Below are 23,589 nucleotides of genomic sequence, written 5' to 3' on the forward strand. Positions count from 1 at the left end.
AGTCAGTCAATAACGGGGTGGAAAAACAAAAAGACACTCTATTGAGGGACCACATGTCAAACTAAATGGGAAGTATCTATTTTGGAGCCCTCCCACCTTCACAACTCCAACTTTGAACTCCTTTCACTATGTAAGTAACCACGTGTTCTCTTATTCTGCCTTGGAGGTCAGCTCCAATATATCATTTCTTCTAAGGTGTTAGTGAATAGTATATGAATAGAAGACCACTACCACAGTTATTGCAGTTAAATAGTGAATACTCTCTTTATTGAGAAGAACACATTTTTAATAGAATTTCATGCACCACAAAATCAGTACAGTGAGGAGTTATAGGGGTGGGGAATCTCTCTTGGGGAAACATCTCAAACTGGTAGAGCTCTCAACTCCCCAAATTCCCTTGACTCAGCTCAGGTGATTAAAGACCAAGGAGTAGTAGATGGGGCTGATTCTTAGGGTAACCAGTCAGATTTACAGGTCTACGAGGGTAAAAGAGAGAAGAGGAAAGCTCTTGTAAAGGAGATTATTATACAGGGACTGACAGATCCACAGAGATCCCCTGAGAGGTTGATGAGGGAGAGTTGGTGGTGGTGCCTGGTTCTCCTTCTTGGTTACACTCTTCCAGGGCTATAGTCTGGTCTCTTCCATCTGTCTCTGAGCCCCTGTGTAAAGAAAAAGGTGTAACTAAGGGAGAATCCAGACCTGAAGACAGGTTGCATGGTAGGGCTCAGCTGCTAGGGGAACATTTGGATCATTATTTTCCCAGCAGCACTCAGTTCACAGAAGGAGGCCAAGCTGAGGCATTTATTTACCTGGTTCGGAGTCGAGGCCACTTTTTCCACTCTATGGCTAGCACCACACCCAAGGCTACAATAACCACCACGATCAGGCTACTTCGGACAATGTTTCCCACTGTACACTCCTGAGCAGCAGGCCCTGGGGTGATAAAAGAGCAGAAGTCAAAGCTCCAGAGGTTAGCATGGGTATGTTCTCCTTGCTCTTATGGTGCACCCTCACTTTGGCCTCCTCTAGGGTTAATGCGGGAGCCATATGTCCAGACTGCTGAGAGGTGGCTGGTGGCAGAGCTTATGCTGATGCAGAAGAAGCCCTCCTTCCCTTGGGAGGATGGGACCTTGAAAGAATCCCACTCACTGTCTTGGAGTGAATCTGAGGTCCCACCTCCTCACCATCCTTAGGAGAAATATGACACATTTGGGGTCTCTGACTCTAAAACCTCTCCCCTCTCAATTTGAGTGTCCTTTCCAAGGGGACTCTCCCTGGAATCCCAGGTGTGTCATGCCAGGACAATGGAAGGGTTATACTCTTACCTGCTGCCCCCACCAGCTCCAGGGGATCACTAGGCTCTGACCAGATATTAGGGTAGGCCTGCAGGCGGTAGCTGCAGCTGTAGTTTCCAATGCCCTTTCCTTCTAAATTGTTGATGACAAAATCTCCATCCTCTGAGAACTGCTGAGGTGCTTCTTCTCCATCATGCTCTAGGACAAATTCCACACCTGGCAGGGGTCCTCGGCACTTAAGGGTGATATCCTTCCCTAGCTTGAACACAGTACTGGGCCAGGCTGCCAGAGAGGGTTTAGGGGGCTTATCTGCAACAGACAAGGACATAGAGTTAGAAGAAGGGGTCCTGAATCTAGCCCTTTACTCCTTCTTTTGTAACTACTAACAGCTATACAATCTAGACTCATACTGAAGTCTCCAGGACCTTACCAGTCACCCATATCTCCAGGGAGTCACTTTGATTTGAAGCAGCAAAGGGAGCAGAGTCCAAATAATAAACACAGCTATAGATCCCAGAATCGTCACCTATCACTGCTGCCATCCAGAAGTCAGCCCTGTACCCGCTTGGCCTCTGTTGCTCTAAGGGCTTTTGAGTTCCCTCTTTCAACAGGACAAATGTTGAGTCTGGCAGTTCTCCTTGACATTGAAAAGTCATATTTTCTCCAGGGGCCACTACGGGACCAGGCTGGACTAATAGACTGGGTTTGGGGAGTAAACCTGGAAAAAAAAGATTCCTGGTCAGAGAGAAGAGGTCACTTTCCAATGCATTACCCCCAGCATCCCTGTTCAGTAAAGTAGCAAGACTATTGCTTGCCTTTCCTTGAACTCTTTGAAAACTATCTCCCACAAACCAGTCTATTCCATCCTTTCTGCATTACCATGCCCACTTCAGAGCATCTTCCCTTTACCTGTGACTATGAGTTCCAGGGTGTTGCTAGGCTGTATCTTGATAGGGCTGGTCCAGTCAGGGTGGTAGCAGCAGCTGTAACGCCCTATGCTAGCACCGGATATATTGGTGATGGAGAATGCCCCATTGTTACTGGTGGGTCCCCAGAGCTGCAGAGAAGTGGCTTCCCCTTCTTTGTGCAGAATGTACCCCACTCCATGGACTGGCCCTTGGCACCAGAGAGTCACGTTCTGCCCCATGGAAACCACAGAACTGGGCTCAGCAAACAACGATGGCTTGGGGAATGTGTCTAGAAAGAAACCAAAGATGTAATGTGGTCAGTATGGAGACTTATCACACCCAGAATTAACCCTTTGTCTTTCTCCTCCTGCACACAATAGTTACCCTCCATGGCACAGGTTTTCCTTCCAGAATGGATTAACCTCCCTAACCCCTATTCCAATGGTCTCTATCCCACCCCCAGGTCTTGTCGGTTCTTACCAGTCACCCAGATCATAAGGGGTATACTGAGATATGAGCCCCTGTTTGACATAGTCGTCTCATAGTAGATACAGCTATAGTTCCCAGAGTTCTCTGCTCCAACAGTGTGCAGGAGGAAGTCAACTGAGTTCCCCGAGGCACTCTGGAATTGCAAGGGAACCTGTGTTCCCTCCTGTAGAAGGGCGAACCTCATGCCCTGGAAAGTTCCTTGGCAGTGCAGTGTCACATTCTTCCCAGGAAGCACCACGGGACCTGGTTTTGCCAGGAGAGTGGGTTTGGGGTAGAACTCTGAAATTAAGAGATCACAGCATTAGAGAAGCCCCCTTACATTATACAAATACCCTTTTTTAGTGTTATTATAAGAAACAATAAATGCTTATTGTGGAAAATTAGAAAACATGGAAAAAGAACTAAGAGAGAAAACATAATTCTACCATGCAATGATAATTCTTTATATTTCTTTGCCCTATATGTTCTCTATGCATGCCCATGTCCATGTAGCTATAACTGTTTACACAACTGGGACTCAGTGGAATCTGTTATTTTTCACTTGACTTTATATTGTGAACATTTTCCTATGACATTAAATTGGCTTTGAAAGGTGTCATTTGTAATGACATTTCAAGCTCTTCTCCCATTCTTTGAGGGCCATCCAGCCCTCGAATCTCTGACCACCTAGCTAAAGAAAAAGTGGACATTAACCCCAAAGAGCAATGCCAAGCCACAGAAAGATTTCAGGAATAGGGCCAGGAGCTGAGGTCCTGGGATTGGACAACCCCCATCTGCCTCCTTTCCTTCTCCAGAAGTGAACTGCTTGCCTCTCCCCTTCTTTGTCGCTTTTCCCTGTAATAATAACATGAGCAGCTGTCCTACAGGCATTGCTCACCATGTGCCAGCTACTGTCCTAACCACTTTCACAGTCTTTTAGAAAAAGTATTTCTCTCTTTCACATTGACAGCCCTTCTTCCCACTGTCCTAGGGTTGGAACCACATCTACCTGGATTTCCCCCCTCCTAACCTGTCACCACAAGCTCCACAGGGTCGCTGGGTTCAGACCAGATAGTGAAGTCATAATAGCGGCAGCTGTAATTCCCTCCATCACCAATGCCAGCAGAAATGATCAGAAAGTGAGCTGAACTTGCTCCAAGACTGGTCCAAGATTTGTCGCTGGATGCTATTTCACTTCCATCTTTGTAAAGAATAAAGCTCACGTGCTGGAGGTGGGTGGAGCAATTGAAAGTCACTCGGGCACCAGGGGTGACCACAGGGCTGGGCCAAGTCTTGAAGAAGGGCTTGGGGTACATTTCTAGAGGGGAGAACCCAAAATAAAACACAAAACCAAATTAAGAAAAAATGAAAGAAAGAAAGCAAATATGGCAAATATTGGTTCTAGGAAGTGACTCTGCTATCTATAGTATTTCATTCAGAAGTAAGTGCAGTCGAAAATCAAGGGGAACCCACTTTGTAGATACACTTCTCACACAGGAACCCCTCACCCTTAGCCCTCACCACCTCCAAGTCCTTGCTGTCATCAGGGCAGGCATTGGGGGCTAGCAAAAAGAATGCATTTTCTTTGGGGTTCTTCCGGTTCTCTGAGCCTCAGTTTGCCCATTTGGACAAGAAGTGGGGAAAGTACCTGTCTCACCTCCCTTGAAAAGTTCCTCTATAGCTAAATGAGATAATCGATGTGAAAATAATTAGAAAAATTAAATCACCCTCCACAAACCCAAGCTATTAATAACAATTATGGCTATTAATATCGTGCAGCCAGAGGCCCTGGCACTCCCAGTGCCACGCCTGCCTGGCTCTAAGATTGGACACAAGCAACTAGGACCAGCAGCAAAGTTTTCTGTGGGGAGAGGGGTGTCTGACCCAGAGCTTTGCCTCCCCCTCCTTCCTCACACACCCTTTTCGGCTCTACCTCTTATAACAAGCTCCAAGGGCTCACTGGGCTCAGACCACTTGAAGGGGCGCTTTTCAGTGTGAGTGCGGCAGCTATAATTGCCTTCATCTTTATCCTCCATTCTTTGGATTGTAAAGAAGGCTTCTCTCCCGACAGAACCAAGTTGCTGGATAGGCTCCTGCTCTCCCTCTTTATACAGAGCAAAGCTCATGCCTGCCAGCCATCCTTTGCACTGGATTTGCAGCTCCTGGCCCCGAATTGGGGGGGAGGCAGAAATGACAGGTTTGGGGAGGATGTCTGGAAAACAAAATGGGGTGGAAAAGGAGTCAGAACTTTACAAGTGCCCAGATGTGACACTTGGTGTCACTTTGTGAGCAAATAAAGAGACCCACTCTGGGCTGTCCCTTGCCTTTTCCTGCAGGTCTCTTCTCATTCTCTTCCCACTCCCACCCCCATTTCAGTGCCCCTCCTTGCCTCCAGGCAGCACAAGCCCTTTGGGCTCCGGATCTCTCTGCATCATCCCCCTACTCCCAGGAACAGCGTTGGAGTCCCAAGGGTACTGGGCATCCCTCTGGAAGGACTGTCCATCTTGTCTTACCTGTCCCCACCAGCTCAAGTGCCTCACTGGGTTCTGACACAGCCATCTCCTCCCATGAATGGCAGTGGTAGCTCCCGGTGTGACTCTGGGTCAGGGCGCCAAGGGGGAAGGCAGCCCGGACTTGCTCAGAGGCCGGGCGAGTTGCGATCCACCCGGTCCCGTCCTTCAGCAACACAAACTCCTTAGTTGAGTCAGAAGGGCTTCTGCACCAAAGAGTTAAGTTCTTCCACGGGGCGAGAGGGAAGTTGGTCTCTGCCCACAGCTCAGGCTTAGGGGTTGGCGTGATTATTTCTAGAAACAGCAGAATTAATGAAGCCATCCTCGGACCCTTCTCTTGCCGCCCCCCTTGCCCTTGAGCCTCCAACTTCGATTACACTGCCCACCGCCCCTTTCAACCCAAATTCAAACCCTTTCCTTCTGTCCTTCCTCAGGTGCTGGGAAAAGGGGAAGTGGATGTCTCAGCTGAGCCTCAGAAAAGTGCAGAAGCTTGGGGGAAATTTTGCAGGCAGAAAGGCAGAGTTGGAGGCTGAATTTTGCCAGCAGTTTTAGCAAGTGCCCCTTCCTGGATGTCCTTCCCTCCCATCCAGTCACTCCCTGGCCACTGACACTGACACTCTGTAGTTATTTCAGATCTCCAGGGAGGAATGTCCCAGTCTGGAGCAGGAAAAACTCACCAGTCTCTTCTGTCAATACCCCATTGCACAGTCCTGCAAAAGAAATTGCTGCCAGAGCTCAGCCCCATCCCCCACAGGACTTCTCCCCGGCCTTCTGCCCAGGCCCCTTCCCCACCCCCTGTACTCACCACAGCAGAGGAGGGCTGTGACTATGAAGAGCATGGTGACCCCTTGAGCTGTTCCCAGCAACCAGGCTTCTCTAGCGAGACCAGAAAAGAGATGAGAGGAGTTTCTGAGATTAGGGGGAGGGTGGAGAGAAGGGGGCGGCAATTTATGCCATTGGCTTACTCATTACCCAATAGGGACTGAATATTGTCAGGATAATGGGACCTAATATTTTCTGACATTGATGACTTTTCTTTTTGAGGGCCTCACCACCTACAAACTTCTTCCACTTTTATGGCTCACGTGCCCGCCTGCCCTACCCTCCTCCTCAGCCTATATCATATGTCAGCTCTCCATGGTCCCTGGTTAGGCTGTTGCCGGAGTCGAGACACCAGATGTGAAATGCTTTGGTATTATCTCCAGCTTTCAGAACCCCTGGAGCTCAGTGTGACCAGCAGTTCTGGGTAGTGGGTGTAGGGGCAGAAGGAGAAACCTCTAGTATTTCTCCATCATCAAGTTTAAGTTTGGAAGCAGTTGTCACGATGGCAGTATTGGTCCTCAGACAGACCTACCTCACCTGCCTTTGTTATGGACGGGTTGTCTGGGCAACCTCAATGAATTACTGGAAAATTGTCAGTGCTGAGCTAAGTTTGTCAGAAAGTGGGATCCCTCTCCCCCACCCAGATTCTGACTAGAAATGTGCACAGCTTTGGGTTATTAGTCCTGTAAAATTAGAGGATATGAAGTAAAAGTCTATTTGACAATTTATGCTTAGCAAATACTGACCTGCCTTCCTGGTCAGGAAAATGTGCCTTTTCAAATTGCTTTTTCTCTGAAATCTGGTTTCTGATCTTATCCTTTGTTGCAATGGTCCTGGGCTGGCATCAGGTACATAGACCTACATTTTCTTCTAACCCCCTGGTGTGGTGGTGACCCTAATGTGTATGGGACTCTGGACGGATTCTGGAAGAACTTGAATTTGACCCCCACTGAAACTTTTTGAAAATTTGAAAGGTGGTGGATTTTGCAGAAGACTTAGGTAGTTCCCCCCTGGTTGCCCAAGCACTCTGTCCCTCAGATCCCAGTGGAAAACACAGACACACATAATCATAGTCATCATCCATTGTGTATTGAATACTACTAGACACACAAAAATCTATAATTATAATAGGGGGTGGGGTACAGCCAGAAGCAGGGAGTGAGGGGAAGTAGGTAAGGTATTCAGGAGCTGAGGTCCCCACCAGTTTAGGAGCTGTCATTTATCTTCTTATTCCCAAGCGGAGTAGTCTGAGCACAAGCCATGGGTATCAGAGAGGTGGCCCAGAGGACACCAAAGGATGAAAGGAAATGGCAGGAGAATCTTTTTGACTTGCCAGTTTGTGGGTGAGAGGAAACAGTCTGATTCCCTATCCCCATCCATTGCCTCATCGGATGCCCATCCAGGTCAAGACTATATTCCCAGAATGCTCTGTGCATGTGGTTGGAGACCAGAGTGGCAGAGAGACTGGTTTCTAAGGCAACTAAAATAGACCACGAAGCTCTTTAGCCCTTGATAGTCAGGAGTAAGGGTGAAAAGTTGGGATGAGAGTTGAATAACAACTTGGGAGATAGGACAGCATGGCTTCTTAGAAGGGAAAAAGTACAGATAAAGTTCATAGGGGAGGCAGAGTAGTTTGGGGGGAGATTTAGGTGCCCTCCTTGGAGGGGGGATGTCAGCAAATGCAGTTCTGATTACTTCTCCAATCTCTAAGAATTATGCACTTCTCCACCCTCTGGTTTGGGTGCTGACCCTTCTGTGAGGTGAAAGAGAAATAGTTGGGGTGAGAAAGTCTTGTCTCCAAAGCCCAGAAGGTGGGGATGTATAGGGTGTGTTCTGGTGGCTCACTGGGGGATTGACCTATTTCTGAGAGTAAGCTAGGTTGGGGAATGGGGGATTGGGACATGACAGTTACCTGATTCTGAGTCTCCGACACTTCCACCTTATCCACAGCAATACCAACAGCAAGGCAACAAGCTGCATGATTATTGACAACCTGATAGCTTCATTCAGAACATAATTCCAGGTGAGAAAGCCTGTGGCCAGAGAAGACCAGAAGCTGGGCCTTGATGGGGACAGGGGTAGGTAAATACATTCATTGGGGGAGGAGGAGCTGGTTACTGAAAGTGCTTATATTGGGAAGGTGAGGCAAAAGTGGCTTTCTTTTTAACGGTGAATGGGAGTCTTGAAAGTATCCTGCTCACTATCTTTGAGTGATTATGAGGCAACTTCAAGGGAAAGGTGCCCAAACCCAAGGGCCCTGACTTACAAGTCCCTGACTCCCCTTCCCATGTTTCTGGGAACTGCTCTGGGATCCTTAGGGTCTTGAGGGGCATTCGTTGAAGAGTTATCCTCTCACCTGCTGGTCCCATCAACTTCAGAGGCTCACTGCGATGTGACCAGATGTTAGGATGTGCCTCTATGCGATAGCTGCAACTGTAGGTCCCTGTGCCTTTCCCATCAACATTACTGATGATGAAGTCTCCATCCACTGAAAATTTTTGAAATGTTTCCCTTTCTTCCCATTCCAGAGAAAATTCAAGTACTGGATGAGACACTCGGCACTGAAGGGTGATGGACTTTCCTAGCTTGAACACAGTGCTAGGCCAAGCTGACAGGGAGGGTTTGGGGGGCTTATCTGAAACCAATTTAGAAACCAGAGTTAGAAGTGAACTTAAATCCAGTAACTCCTATCCTACCAAAAGTTTCTGAGCTCCCTATTTGGTTTCCTCTTCTTTTCCACGTCCACTTGATCAGTAGCTTCAAAATTTGACTGTGTACTGGAATTCTTTTGCCCACACCTTGGTGCTCTAATGACTTCTGGTTCTCTACCTTTAATAATGAAGACCTCATACTTGTAAGCTTCCCCTAGCCTGAAGAAAAATGACTTTTCCATGGGTCAATGGGGCTGAGCCATGCTGAGAGCTAGGGCTTGAGGAATAATCGTGGGAGAGGAGGTCCCTAATGTTTTTGGAGAAAGTTTTACACCATCCTTCTAGTGTGTTTTTCCTTGGCTTATAGCCCCAAGAGGGTACAAGGCCACTAGGTTCTTCTAATAACACTCTAATGATAATAAAAAACAAACAGGTTGATGACAAACACACTTGTTAGCACTTGCCTACAACCAAAAGCTCCACGGAGTTGTGTGATGTCATCCTAATGGAGGTCTTCCACGTGAGAAGATATTGGCAGCTATAGAAGCCAGAATCACTGTAGGTGACATTGTTGAGAGAGAATGACTTGTTGTTAATGATGCTGGTGGCATCCAAGAACTGAAGTGGTTTGTCTTCTCCTTTCTTATAGAGTGCAAGACCCACTCCATCCACCGGTCCTCGACACCGCAGGCTCACGTTCTGACCCACTTGGACCACAGGACTGGGCCGAGCAAATAGCCAGGTCTTGGGGAATGCGTCTAGGATGAGACCCAAAATATAAAAGACTAATCATCTAACATCTCCCTCCCATTACTTAGGATTCTTTTCCTCTACTTCCTCCAGTCCATTTTTGAAAAATCCCTGCCTAAGCCCAACTGTAAAAATTCTGATCCCATCTCCACTATTAGCCTTGGCTGCATGATTAGATATTGAAGGGGGCCCAGAGGAAGTTTTATATCCTTAGCCCCTAATATAGATTTCATGGCATACCCCTCTCTTACCGGTGACCCAGATTTTCAGGACATCACTAAGGAGTGAACCCCTATATGACCCATCATAGTAAAAACAGACGTAATGTCCAGTATCTTGGATCTTCAATGTCCGGAAGAAGAAATACGCCTCATTTTTTATTGATTTCTTGTGGTAAAAGGAGTTCTCCAAGTCTTCAAGTTTCATTAGAGCAAAGGTCATTCCATAGATTGGCCCTTGGCACCTGAGACTCAGGCTTTCTCCAGGTGCCATGATGGGACCAGAATAGGCTGTCAGAGTTGGTTTAGGGTAGAGTCCTAGAAAGGGAAGAGACCCTGAAGTTAGAGGTAGGATAAGTCTTTCCTACTGTTTTCTGTTTCTATTTCCCTAATTTATTTGGACATAAAGTGGTAGCTGAAGTTGTTGTCTCCTTCTTTTCCCTTTCTTGGATCTCTGCCTCCTCTAGGATATAATTAAGGGTAGATTCACTTATGCCCCTGCCCTTTCTCTAAATTCTTTCAGCTCCACTGAACTGTAAACAAGTGTGGGGTTGTGTCTTAGCAGAACATCTACATCCATAATTCCTTTTATCTTTAGGTCCCTGAAATGCCAAATGTAGTTCTTCCAACCATCAGAAAAACCAAACCTCTGAAAATGTCTTTGATTCCATTTTTGCTGAACATAAATACTACTGCAATATTAAGTAGAGGTTTTGAATACATTAAGCTCACCTCAAGACCCTACTTCCAACATGAAATTGAAAGAAGCCTTCATAAGGAGAGTTTGGCCAGAAACTCTGCAACCCAAAGAAATCTCCATTTATGGGACAATGCCCTAATTTCCATGGATGTTCCTCCAAGAGGATTGTACTATAAAAGTGAAGGCAAACCTAACCTCCATACCACTCCTTCTTATCTCAACCCCATCCCAGGTAAACCCACCCATCCATTATGGAAGGATCAGCTCTGTCATCTGCTCATTGAGCATTTAAGTTGTGTCAGGCATCATGAAGTCCTAGGCGTATGTCTGTAAAGAAGACAGTCCCTGAAAGCAAAAAGTTCATGGACCAGTGTGGGCTACTGGTGTACAGGTGATTATGAAAGTATGTGTCAGTGGGGTGGTGCCTGTGGCTCCAAATGCCAGAGGTGGTGGGTTCAAACTCAGCCCCGGCCAAAAACTCCAAAAAAAAAAAAAAACGTGTTAGTGGAATCTATGCTGAAAGGGGATGTGTACGACAAACATCCATACACACAGTTCAAACAGACAGTCCTTTGTTCTTTGATCCTTAGTAAAAAGCTATACTAATAAAATTAATATCTACCATTTATTGAGAACTTATATGCCAGGCACTGTACATATGTTATAATTAGGGAAATCCTCACAACAACCCTGTGAGGTAGGCATTTTTATAATACCAATTTTGTAGATAAGGAAACTGAGGCACAGAGGGGCATTATACAGTAGGTCAGATAGATACTATTATCCCACTTTTGGAGTGGAGGAAACTAAAGCACAGAGAAGTAAAGTGACTTGCTCAAGATCACATAGGGAGGCAGTGTCAGACGTGGAAGTAAAACCCGGGATTACTGCTTTTATGTCCAGGGTACTTTTCTGGGGAAAGCAGCACAGCTTTCCCCAAGCCTATTTAGTTTAATGGGGGGGACAAAAGCCAATGTGGCCAATTTCTTCTAGAGGCCTCCAGGCCAGGGGGTGGGACAGTTGAGCCTGAGGTATGTCTGGCATTTGCCATTTTGGAGAGCTTTCTTCTGGGTTACAAGCTCGTTGCTGCCTTACTGGCTTTGCTGATTTTGGATCAGAGTAATTTATAAAGCTATTTTTTAAATATGAGCTATCATTTCCTTTATTATTTGCTTTTTTTTTTTTACTCACCAGCACTAGCAATTTATTCTATGTTCTGCTTTTAAAAATAAGAATCACAAGTAAAATACATTTAAAATTTTAAAAATCTGTTTATAAGACTGCAATGGCAGTGCCTGGTACATATTTAGGTGCTCAATAAATATTAGTTGAGTGAATGAATGATGCGTGATATTCAACAAGTAGAGAACAACAAAGTTATGATGAGCTAAAGCTTCTGGACTGTTGGCTGGGCTAACTCATTAGCCAAATGATTGGCTCTCAGGCCTTTGTCTTGTAGCATGTGTAGTTCTAATTTGTATTTCAGCAACATGTCAAATGACTCTAGCTCATGTGTCTTGCAGGGCCTAGCAACTGTAAAATCAGAAACTGCCTCAACCAACCATGATCCCTGGGATAACAATTGTCAGATACCAGCAGCCGTGGCCACACCCACCTGCTACAACCAGCTTCAGGGGGTTGCTGGGCTCTGACCACAGGGTGGGGAGCATCTGGATATGAGTGCGGCAGATGTAAACCCCTTCATCCTCAGGTGTCATGCTGTCAATGGAGAATATGGCCATTGTCCCTGTCGGGACCTGGTAATCCACGGGCTCTTCATATCCCTCTTTAAACAGCATGAACACCAAATCCTGCAGCCAGCCGTGGCAAAGGATGTTAACATTACATCCAGGAAGAGGTGGGGTCTCAGCCTGGATCCAGAAGATGGGCTTGGGAAGCTGACCTGGAAGGAAAGAATGCATTGGAATTAGGTAGAGCAAGGATAGTGTTGCTTGCTTCGGGAACAGCAGAGGAGAGCTCTACTTCAAGGTTTCCCTGTAAGATTCTTGTTTGCCACCCTCCTTTTCCCATCTCTGTTCCAGAGTTTTCATCCTCACTATGCATTGCTCAATGCAGAGTAGGCACTTATTTACTTACTGTGGAATGTATGCGTTTGAGGTAAATAAATAAATGAATAAAACAAACCCTGCCCTGGGAAGGCAAATTTGAATCCTGGGAGCTGGAGCTTATTGCTAAATATCTATCTCTGTCTTCTTACCTGGTGCCTCTAACTCTAGAACTTTACTGGGCTTTGACCAGCCTGTTTCCTTCCAGTAGCAGCACCTGTAAAGACCTGTGCTGGACTCAGTAAGGGCACCTATGGGGAAGGAAACTTGGAAGGTCTTGTAGGAAGGGCGAATCCAGGTCATGTGGGTCTTATCCTTCAGCAGCAGGAACTTGCTTGATAGCCGAGAGGGGCTTCGGCACCAAAGCGTGATGTTCTCCCAAGGGGCATAAGGGTAGTTGGATTCTATCCACAGCTCTGGTTGCGGTTCCATCACTGTCATTCCCAAAGATCACAAAGACATGAACAGTCTAACCCTCTCCCTCCCATAGCGTGCACATAATGTCCCTTAAAATTAGCCCCAACCTAGACCCCCCTTTTTGCCTTCCCCTGAGAACAGGAATGTCTGCTCATGGGGGACATGAAATAGAAACCCCAGGATATTTGTTAAAGGAATCCAGATGAGTCAGGGAATAAAGTGCAAGCCTGGCTTCCTTTCCATCTGAGATAAAGTTCTTCCCTATTCCACAGGAAACCAAGTCCTTAAGTCTGATTCTCAACCAGCCCAATCTTTATTTGGGGTCTCAAAGCTGTTGTGTCCAGGGCCTTGAAAGCAGGCCATTGTCTTCAATCCTTTGGGAAGGAAGGTACCTGATGGGCCAGGACTCACCTATCGATGTCATACCCCAACTCAGCCCTGAAAAGAGAGACTCTGTAAAGATGAGTTCCTTCATTGTCCCCACCCTGCCCTTAAATCTCAATACTTCCCTCTCCCTCCCCAAGGTAACCATTTATACATTTATACACATACTTATGACAGGGTCACTTGCCCCTCACCCCTTCTTGTACTCACGAATGCAAAAGAGCAAGATAGTGAACATCCCCAGCATGGTGCCCCCCTCCCCTGGTGGGGCTCTGGATCTTGAGGGATTTTTCTTCTCAGCAGGTGGTAGAATCTAAAAGCAGAACTGTTTTTCATCAGGGGACTTGTCCTGCTCCTTAATGTCTAGTTTAGATCACTAAACCACACTTGACAACCCTACATTCCACTCCCTCACAGGCATGCAGAGTATTCCTAGGTCATCCGTCATTTTCTCTCCTTGCCTCTTATCCTCACTTTCTCATCCTCCCACCCAAGGTCTTTGCTGGTATCTAAGATGCCAGATGTGTTAAAAAAGGTCTACTTGTCCCTGGGATCTCAGAGGCCCAGAAGTGACCTAATATGAGGCTGATGAAAGCCCATGGGATGGGGAGATGGGATATGCAGAGAGTCATCTTTTCAAATTCTTTAGTCAAATACACACACACACACACACACACTCTGATTTCTCCAACAAACTAGCAAAAGAAACACTAATACTATCTCCATTTTTCTGATGAAGAAACTGAGGCCTGGAAAGGATGTGTAATTTTCCAAAAATCAAAAGATATTAAATATTAGTGCCAAAATCCAAATCCTTGTTTAACTCCAAGACCCATAATCTAAAACTACTATTTAACTCCCTGCCCCCTCGCCCCTATTATCTCATCCATTGGAAACCTTCCCTTCTAAAGACTGCTTCAGATCCAATATTATTCTCATTTTTATTGCTTACCCCTAAAAGCTCAATACCCCCACTCAAGCGGTGTTGTGGAATCGAGCTGGGTGAGCTAATTAATATAAGGTTTAAATGATTCATTAGCTGCCTGTAATGTCTAAGCAGTTTTTTTCATTGCCCCTAAGGAAGATGGAACTGTTTGAATTTCAGGGAATATGATAAAGATACTTGAGTTCAGGGAGGCCTTTGGATTTTTCCAGAAATCACTGTTGATCATAGGACCTACATATACTTAAAGTAGACTCCTGAGCTTTCAGGCCTCTCTTACCTCCCCCAAAAGTAACCTTTCACCAAGGGAAGGTATTTTCTCACTGCACAAACTCAAGCTCATTCTCCTCCACCAACTCTCTATACTAAGTCTGAGGTCCTGGCTGACCCTATCTGTTTAATCTTAGGTCAAGAGAGTAGGGTAAAGGCAGCTCCCACAGCAGAGAAAGGGACTAAGTTTGCATTTCCAGACTGATCTTCAGCCTGTAAGTTGCTCTAGTGCTAACACTAGGCAGGACAGAGGAGCAGAAAGAAAGGAAGATTCATTCTGAAAACATCTGGGCTATAGGGAACGATTGGACAGTGAGAGATTCAAGGAGGCACAGCTCTCTTCTTCATTTCTCACTTTGCATTACCGGATGCTCAGTTTATCCTCTCTGAACTTTCCTTACCTATAAAGTGAGGGAATACTATCTCCCAAACATTATCACTGCATTGGATTGGAGAAAAATATATGTACAGTGCCAGGCACAGGGTGAACATTTCATTTTTGAAAGGTGCTAATTTTTTTCTTCTTTCCAAAAGGGGCATTAAACTGGTGTAAGACTCTCAATATGCTCTTTCCCTCTCACATCCTACAGCCCCTTGCCCTCTCTCCTCTCAGGGCTAGGCCAAGGCTTGGATACCACCCTGTTGCTTTGTTCCCCTGGGGCTTTGGGCCAGGAATTATTGGGGGAAGCAAGGTTTCACTGCCAAGGGAAATCTTCACCCTGTGATTCTACCAAGAAAATACCATATGAGGTTCCAGCCTTACCACTTGGACCCCTAAACCACAAATCTTTGCCTCGGGGGTTTGAGTGGAGCCAGGGAAGCTGGACTTTTCAGCATGTCTGATCCCTCCTCAATCTCTAAGGAAAACGTGCCACTTATATCCAGTCCATAATGAATCTTATAAAGATTCATCCAAAATGAACCTTATACCCCAGGACATGAGAACAGCCCCAAGCTGCAGGTTAATTGACCACTACCATTGTTGGCCTTTCACCCCCACTCTCACCCCACCCCAACTTCAACTGTCTAGTCATTTTACCCTCCCCTTCTACTTCACCCCAAGCACTTTCCCCACCCTTAGTCAGCGCCGCAGTGCTTTTGAGGGTGACATACCCGAAATGTCTAGTGGCTCGCCCCCTGCATAGCTTTGAGGGCTCTAGGAATCAAAGGGGTTGGGCACAGCTGGGAGCCGGGTACATGCTCCGCTGAGGGTTTGGAGGGAAGACTGAGACGGGAAGGGGAAGCTATCTACAGTGCCCAGAGATTCTCAGCGAAGCAGGTCTGGGATCGGGGAGGAAAGGAAAAAGGCAGAGATGAGGAATGAGGGTGGGGGGAAAAGACTGGGTAGCAGTTTGATTTATAGCAATTAAATACAGCAGGAAGACCTGTTTGGGGTTTTGTTTAGGATCTGGTGGCCGGTATTTAATCCTCAGCCACTGAGCTATGCGCTCATTTGCAGGTACTTACGGTAGTTGAAGGCCCGCTCCGCTGTTGGAGATTCTCCAGTGAGCTCCTCCAGATGCAGCAAACTGCCCGGCATGCGAAGAGCTGTCTAAGGACAGCCTCTCCGCTCTGAGTCCCGCCTCCCGCTTCCCCCGCCCGCCTGTAGGCCCGCCCCAACCTCCTCCCCTCCCTGCGCCAGGCTCTGGGAGCCCACCTACAGAAACTCTGCCTGGCACCTGCAGTCTTCTGACGACCAAGATTTCTATGCCCCTCCCATCTCCCGCCTCTCTCCCGGTCCCTGCAGAGGTGGCTGGAGCCAGATTTAGGCCCCTGCACCCTCGCTTGTAGCTCAGAGTTTCAATGGGTCACCGTACTGTGGAGGGGAGAAGGCCAGCTATTAAAGTAGCCAAAGCTGTAGATCCTCCTCTCCAGCTCCCTAATGTCTTTAAGGGGATGTCAGATCTTCCTCTGCTATTTAAGGCTCTCATTTATGTGTAAACATGACCATCCTCGTGGTTTAAATGCCTACTATGTGCCCCTGGACCCTGGACAGCTGTCATTTCTAATCTTCATAGCAATCCTACTAGATAAGTGTTACTTTTCCCAGTTTTACAGATGAGGAAACTGAAGCTCAGAGAGGGTTAAGTAACTTGGGCAGCCTTTAAAAACCAGCTTTGGATAAAAGCCCAGGCTCTAGAGACATACAAATTTAAATTTCAGTCCAGGTTCTACATTCAATAACTGTGTGACCTCAAGCAAGTGAGTTCAACTCTCTGAGTTCCAGTTTCACCATCCATAAAAGAAAACAGCAGACCCTATTTCACAGGGCTACAGTGGAATAATGCAGGTAAAGCTCACAGCTACATCAGGCCTGCCACATAGTAGGTGCTCAATAAATGGTAGTTGCTGCTCCTGGTACTACTAGTAGTATTAATCTGTAAAGCTAAACAATAGCCAAATTTTTCTTTAGGTACATTTTTTTTTTTACCTTCATAAAAGATTATCAGTTATTTAATGGAAAATAATTCAAGAATGCACTATGTAAAACTAAAGTAACAGCTCTTTTGGTGGCAGGTTGAGAACCACTTGTACAGAAGTAAATTAAATTTGGAAAAATTTTAAATCAATATTGGTATTAACCCGTAAATTCTCTGAAAATTATGTTCAGACAGAATGGAAAAAGCAGGATCAGGGCGGCGCCTGTGGCTCAGTGAGTAGGGCGCCGGCCCCATATGCCGAGGGTGGCGGGTTCGGGCCCAGCCCCGGCCAAACTGCAACAAAAAAAAAAAAAAATAGCCGGGTGCTGTGGCGGGCACCTGTAGTCCCAGCTACTCGGGAGGCTGAGGCAAGAGAATTGCTTAAGCCCAGGAGCTGGAGGTTGCTGTGAGCTGTGATGCCACGGCACTCTACCAAGGGGCATAAAGTGAGACTTTGTCTCTACAAAAAAAAAAAAAAAAAAAAAAAAAAAGCAGGACCCACAATGGACCCAAGCATTAATACTGAATATAAAATAAAAATAAAGGACAATCTCCATAGTTGACCACCTCCCTAAGTTGACCTGAAACTCCTGGTACTACTAGTAGTATTAATCTGTAAAGTGTCATAGATTCATGCATCAGGTGCTATCAGTATGGCTTCCTGGCATTTTCAACTCCTACACACCATTATAAACTGCAGATTGTTGTATGACAAATGGAAGAGCTATATAAATATACATATATGTTTCTGGGCAAGTTATTTAACCTTGCCAAGGCTCAGTTTTCATATTTGTAAAATGGGGATAATAATTGCACTTATTGCCTTACAGGGGTTTGGGGTAGAATGAATGAAAACTGTCCAGTAAAGCATTACATAGTGCCTGGGACACAGCAAGCCGCCACTGATTCAAGACATCTCTTAAGTACTTTCTTTGTGGCAGGCATTGACCCGAATGCTGACAATTCAGAGGGGATGACAGTTTCTCCTCTCAAGGAGTCTGTAGTCTAAGGATAAATCACAACAGAGAACAAGTAGGAGGAAGCCGGAAAAGGGAGAAGCCTTGGGAGTCAAAGAGGATTGTAGCAGAAAAGACCAGCAAGTAAGGCATGATAGTGCCAGTTCGGAAAATGGCAAGCAACTTGCTGTTACTGTGTGCCTGAACTAGGGCAGTGGTGATGGAGAAGGAGGACAGAAACATTGAGGAGGCAAAATTGAACAAACTAGATGGTTGTTTGGAATATAGCAGTGATAGTTATTATCTGTCTGGGTGGAAACATCCATGCCAATTTTCAAAACATTTACAGTGTATAGAAATCACTCCAATAGTACCAAACACTAAGTGTTTCATAAACCTTAGCTCATTTCACCCATAGCAACACTATGGAATAGTTATTATCATCCCCATTTTACAGATGAAGAAACTGAAATAGTCATTAAAGCAAATTGCACAAGGCCAATGCAAACAGCAAGTGGCAGAGCTCAGACTCAAATCCAGACAGTATGCATAGAATGCCATGTTTTTAACCATTACTCTATGCTGCTTCTGCATTGGATGGTTGAGCTTATAAACTAAACTAAAAAAAAAAAAAAAGTTCGAAAGTGCTTCATAAAATAGAAAAGATCCAATCAAATGCACTATTGATAATGTATTTAAAAAGCAATGATAGTGCCTCCCACCTTTCCCCACTCTGTTGTCCTTGGGTTGAAGCTTGTGCTTTTGAACCAGCACCCAGAATTCCCGTTATCTGGTTGCAGAAGCCTGAGAAGGTCTTGAGACTGTGTGGGTGAGAATACCATTTTCTCTTGTCTTTTGCTCAGGGACATTATGGAGTTTTGAAGCGATTTATTATTCAGGCTTCATAGAAACCCCTGGTAATTGAGATGCCAGAAGCTCCATCTCTAGGCTACCTCAGTGGATTTTAAAACTTGCAGCCTGCAGAAAGAAAAACTCTCTGGCCAGCCTCCCTGGAGAAACCTTGAGTGACCAAATATTACAAAGCTGGGGGTGGAAGCCAATAGTCTGGGGCTGAGACTCAGCTGAGATGGAGTTCTTGACAGTGACTCTGCTGGTCTTCTTCCGTTGGGAATCTAGCAGGCCTGTGGCTTTGTGATTCTGAATCTCTCTCTCTCTCTCTCTCTCTCTCTCTCTCTCTCTCTCTCTCTCTCTCTCTCTCTCTCTCTCTCTCTCTCTCACACACACACACACACACACACACACACACACACACTCCAAGAAGCCTGGGTTGCTCTCTTGGTTTATTACTCTAGAGTTAGCTGATATTAAACAACTCTTCTTCCAGGGAATATTTTGAGAATGAATAACCTTGTTCCTAATGGTCAAGCCCCCTCTGACTCTCTACATCCTCTTAGACTGGTGGTGATAGCAGAAAATATTCCTGAATTGCAGTCCTTCTCACTTTCAGATCTTGAACACAGGGAAAAAAAATAATATTCCTCCTACAAAATCTTTAAAGTCACCTCTTAAGGTTAACCACTAGATTCTGTTCAGCATATACTGCATATATACACTGAGGCAGGGAGTATGGTGGAGTGTAGAATTGGGACTAACGTGGTGTGTTAGACAGGGTTTCTGAGCCGTACAGACTTCAAACCTAGATAGAAGACAAGAGAAACTATTTTACAAAGCTGTACTGGGGATCAGAGGTGATCTAAAAGAGCTTAAGAAAGTGGAACTCGAAAGAGGTGGGGCACCAAGGGCCACAGAGTGATCTGGGGAGCTTTCTCCATAATCAAATTCACTGTAGGATGATGAGAATTTTTCTTTCTTTCTTTTCTTTCTTTTTTTTTTTACAGTTTTTGGGCGGGGCTGGGCTTGAACCCGCCACCTCTGGCATGTGGGGCCAGCGCCCTACTCCTATGAGCCACAGGCGCCGCCTGGATGATGAGAATTTTTTAAACCTAAATCTGTCTTAGAGTACCTCAAACAAGAGAAGATAGGGCAAAGGTAACCTCTTTCCAGCATTATGCTAAAGCTGGCTAACTCTGGCCTGGGAGATGTGTACATTTTATCTCGACTCAGCATTCGGTGACATAAAAGTGGCAGCTTGAAATTAGCCATGTGCAGAGAATTTTCACCACTGAAGAAGTAAATGCTAAAAATCAAGTCCTCCTTCCTCATCCCAGAGCTGTTTTTAAACATTTACTAGCAAACTAGGAAACTTCCAGTGTCATGTTTTAAAGCAATGATTTTTACTGGGAAACAGGAACTTTTCTAAACTACTGAAGGATCCTGGTAAGTTTCTTACTTTCTCAAGAGAGGAAGGAGCATTGCGTTCCATCCACTCTCCCCTCATTTCACTGCTGTGATAAGCCACTTGAGAAGTGTATCAGATCTTTGGATTGTTTGGTGCATTCAAAATTTGATCATGTGTTTTATGTGTAGCATCCCAACCCACTCTCCAGCCACTCCCAGCTCCTATCCTTTTGTGCAATGAAGAAGGATGAAGAATTCAGCTGGGATGAAGTAAATGGTGTTCTGGGACAGTTAAGAGATCCAGTCAGACAGATTGAGTTCCAACAGCAAGACCTGATAGGGGGCTTGGGCTTTGCAAGTGAGGAATGAGAAGCTGGAAAGGGAAGCTGGGACCCACCCACAGAGCTTGAGTTTCAACTTTTCCTTTGCCAAGCTGTTCGATTATTAAGGGCAAAGTTTGGGGTACCAAGTCACTTCCAGAAGCTATAACTCTGGACATTTTCAAGACTGTACAGGAAGCTTCCTGGAATAAATCAAATGAAAGTGATGAACCAGAGCTAAAACTTATTTAATCAAAACACTCATGATGGGCTGTAAGGCAGTAGATAAGAGAATTGTATAGGGTGGCACCTGTGGCTCAGTGGATAAGGCACTGGCCCCATAAACCGAGGGTGGTGGTTCGAAACCGGCCCTGACCAAACTGCAGCAAAAAAATAGCTGGGCGTTGTGGCGGATGCCTGTAGTCCAAGCTACTTGGGAGGCTGAGGCAAGAGACCCTCTTAAGCCCAGGAGCTGGAGGTTGCTGTGAGTTGTGATGCCACGGTACTCTACCAAGGGTGATAAAGTGAGACTCTGTCTCTAAAAAAAAAAAAAAAAAAAAAAGAGAGAGAGAGGGAGAGAGACCTATATAATCAAGCTTGTGGGTGTCTGCCACAAAGCCACCTAACAGGGTGAGTAGCTAGGCAAATTTAACTGAAGGTTAATGAGTCGAGGGAGAAAATGAGGTGTTTTTTTTTTTTTTTTTGTATTCCAATGTAGCAGTGCCACAAGGTCCTGTTTGGTAAACTATTGGTCCACCGTCTTCAAATAAAAATCCTCCCATCATCACAGGATGCCTTTTGTTTATATGAGAAATAGTGTGTATGTGAATACATTGTGGAGACAAAGGTTCAGAGACGTCTAAAATGCAGGAGGGCTTCAAGGGCAGGCTGTAAAGTGTTTCCGTGTTCTCCTTACCTGGATGAAATTGGTGGGTCCAGAAGGAAAGCAGGTAGGCCTAGCCTCATTGTCCAGGCAGGCAGGAGGAGGAATTTATATGAGCAGTTTAGTTCCGACCCAGGAAGGATTCTTCAGTGTGTCTGTGCCAGGAAAGCCTTCTTGTGTTTGAGAGTCTGACTTGCCTTCAATATGTCCAAACTGCAGGCTTTTTCGTTTCAAGGGTAAGATTGCCACTCAAGAACGTACATCTAGGCTTTTTCTAATATTTATTTACATTTAATCACTTGTCCAAAGGAAAGCATAGAAGTCAACTACTGGGTTCTTTTCTTCACATTTATTGTATGATTAACAAAATATATAATTAACATTAAATAGATATCTAAATTGTAAGAGGGATACAAAGTAGCAATTTGAAAACATGTCATTGTGCTATATAAAATCTGTTTCTAAATAATGTCAGTTTATAGGCAGACATTTCAATGTATGTACATCTCTTCAAGTTCTGCTTTTTTTGTGCCCTAGGATATAGTTAAATTTTCTTTTTCCTTTTTTTTTTTTTTTTGTTTTGAGACAAAGTCTCAAGCTGTCCCCCGGGGTAGAATGCTGTGGCGTCACAGCTCATAGCAACCTCAAACTCTAGGGCTCAAGCGATTCTCTTGCCTCAGCCTCCCAAGTAGCTGGTACTAAAGACACCCACCACAATGCCCGGCTATTTTTTTGTTGTAGTTGTCATTGTTGTTTTAGGTGGCCTGGGCTGGGTTTGAACCCACCAGCCTCATTGTATGTGGCCAGCACCCTACCCACTGAGCTACGTGTGCTGCCACGATACGGTTAAATTTTCTAAAGATCCATATGCCCTGGACAGAGGGTGGGGAAATATTTTTTTCTAAACAAGTCTCTTAATTTTGTATGATTGATTACTTTCAGATTGATAATACTAATTGATATTTTATTTGATCTATCATTGTTTGATTACTCCCTATTCCACCTACTCTTAAATATTATCTTTCCGGTATTCACTTCTTTCTTCCCATTTATCCCTCCTTCATTCCTTGTCATTTGAATTTTTCTTACTTTTTGTATCCTCTCTTTCCATGCAATGTGCAAGTATATGTATGTGAGTGTGCACGTGTGTGTACAGACGTACATACACACACATAATAACAATAACAACTTGATGCAACTTTACATTTTTACCTCCTTTTCTACTAGTCGCCTTGGCAAAAATGCTATTAATTAATGCTAACAGCAAAAACGCTATTAATTAATACATTACATTAAGAAACTTGGCTTTCTAAGTAGTATCTTCTCTCTGGACTGTAGCTGTTTTCAGTAAAGCCATTAGTTTTGGAGTTTTACTGATAAAATGACTTGAAGTCACCTTGATTGTCAAAGATTTTTCTCTCACCTTGAAATAGGAAAGGTAGCTTGGTGAGATGGTTCACTGGGGGCCTCAGACCCAGCAACTTCATGTGTAAGTACATTTTGCTCCAACTGATTCTCTCTTCTATCATTACCAGGGCATAGTCAGGCGTCGATCTTATCTTTATCTTATTGAATATCACGTTTTTTTGAGCAGCTTGTAGAGCAATTTCTTTTTCTTTCAAGTTTAAGAACTGTACCATTACGTGCCTCGGATTTTCAGTTTGAGAGGGACATTTGATTGGGGACCTGTAACTACTTTTTGTGTGAAAGTTGAGATCTATGTTTGGCTTTGAAAATTTGTTTTCTCAGTCATTTCCTTAATACTTCTTTCAAGGCTAATTTCACTTTCTGCATCTTCAGGAATGCCAGATACACAAGTATCATACAACCTTCGTGTGATTTCAAGACCCATGATGTTTTCTGGCACCATCTTTGCTTAATTTTCATCTTTTGAGACAGAAGCTCAATTTGGTCCTCATTTGTACCAATTCTCTCTTCCATGATATTTATTCAACATTTTTCCTCTCTCAGGGTTCCCTTCAATTCCTGGACTTCATTCATCAATGCCCCACAGTCTTTGCTGAGCTTTTCCTGGGTGCTTTTCAAAATGTCCACATGGTCCTGCATCAACTCCCTCACTCTGGCCCCTTCTTTGGGTTCTGCCTGCTGCTGCTCCAGACCAGCCACATCACTTGAACTCTGAGGTCTCTGGTTCATCCTTGGCATCAAAGGACTTCTTCCTTACTGCTGAGCTTGTTTTCACTACTTTTTCCCATTCTCTTTTAAGATGAGGTAGTTTTTGTTGTCTTGTCCTACCCCTACAACTGAGGCTTCTGTTGGCTTGGAGGTATTTTCTAAGCCCAGGAATTTGATTCTGAACATAGCCATTCTCTTTCCTCTCCCTGAGAA

At 45.0% G+C, this 23,589-nt stretch overlaps 1 protein-coding gene across 1 annotated transcript; it reads right to left on the minus strand.

Moving 5' to 3' along the window:
* Window positions 1-243: 243 nt before the first annotated feature.
* Window positions 244-22,880, minus strand: IGSF1 (immunoglobulin superfamily member 1). Its single transcript, XM_053579095.1, has 23 exons — window positions 22,773-22,880; window positions 20,435-20,560; window positions 17,772-17,827; window positions 15,870-16,143; window positions 13,400-13,502; window positions 13,217-13,243; window positions 12,541-12,822; window positions 11,938-12,225; window positions 9,656-9,940; window positions 9,119-9,412; window positions 8,360-8,638; window positions 7,916-8,036; window positions 5,987-6,057; window positions 5,859-5,891; window positions 5,185-5,475; window positions 4,605-4,883; window positions 3,702-3,989; window positions 2,684-2,971; window positions 2,205-2,492; window positions 1,726-2,013; window positions 1,326-1,604; window positions 810-933; window positions 244-659 (listed from the first exon to the last, which is right to left on the minus strand). The coding sequence occupies exons 1-23, from the start codon at window positions 22,878-22,880 to the stop codon at window positions 524-526; spliced, it is 4,608 nt and encodes a 1,535-aa protein (XP_053435070.1). The 3' UTR covers window positions 244-523.
* Between the last annotated feature and the right edge of the window lie 709 nt (window positions 22,881-23,589).

This window comes from Nycticebus coucang, chromosome X, assembly GCF_027406575.1.
Source record: "Nycticebus coucang isolate mNycCou1 chromosome X, mNycCou1.pri, whole genome shotgun sequence".
In the NCBI taxonomy this organism is placed as follows: domain Eukaryota; kingdom Metazoa; phylum Chordata; class Mammalia; order Primates; family Lorisidae; genus Nycticebus; species Nycticebus coucang.

Coding starts and splice junctions, on each gene's coding strand:
- IGSF1 (XM_053579095.1), bottom strand. CDS start 22,880: ATGGTACAGTTCTTAAACTTGAAAGAAAAAGAAATTGCTCTACAAGCT. Junction 13,244..13,399: donor TATCTTGCTCTTTTGCATTC/GTGAGTACAAGA, acceptor CTCTCTTTTCAG/GGCTGAGTTGGGGTATGACA. Junction 12,226..12,540: donor TCTAGAGTTAGAGGCACCAG/GTAAGAAGACAG, acceptor CTTTCCTTCCAG/GTCAGCTTCCCAAGCCCATC.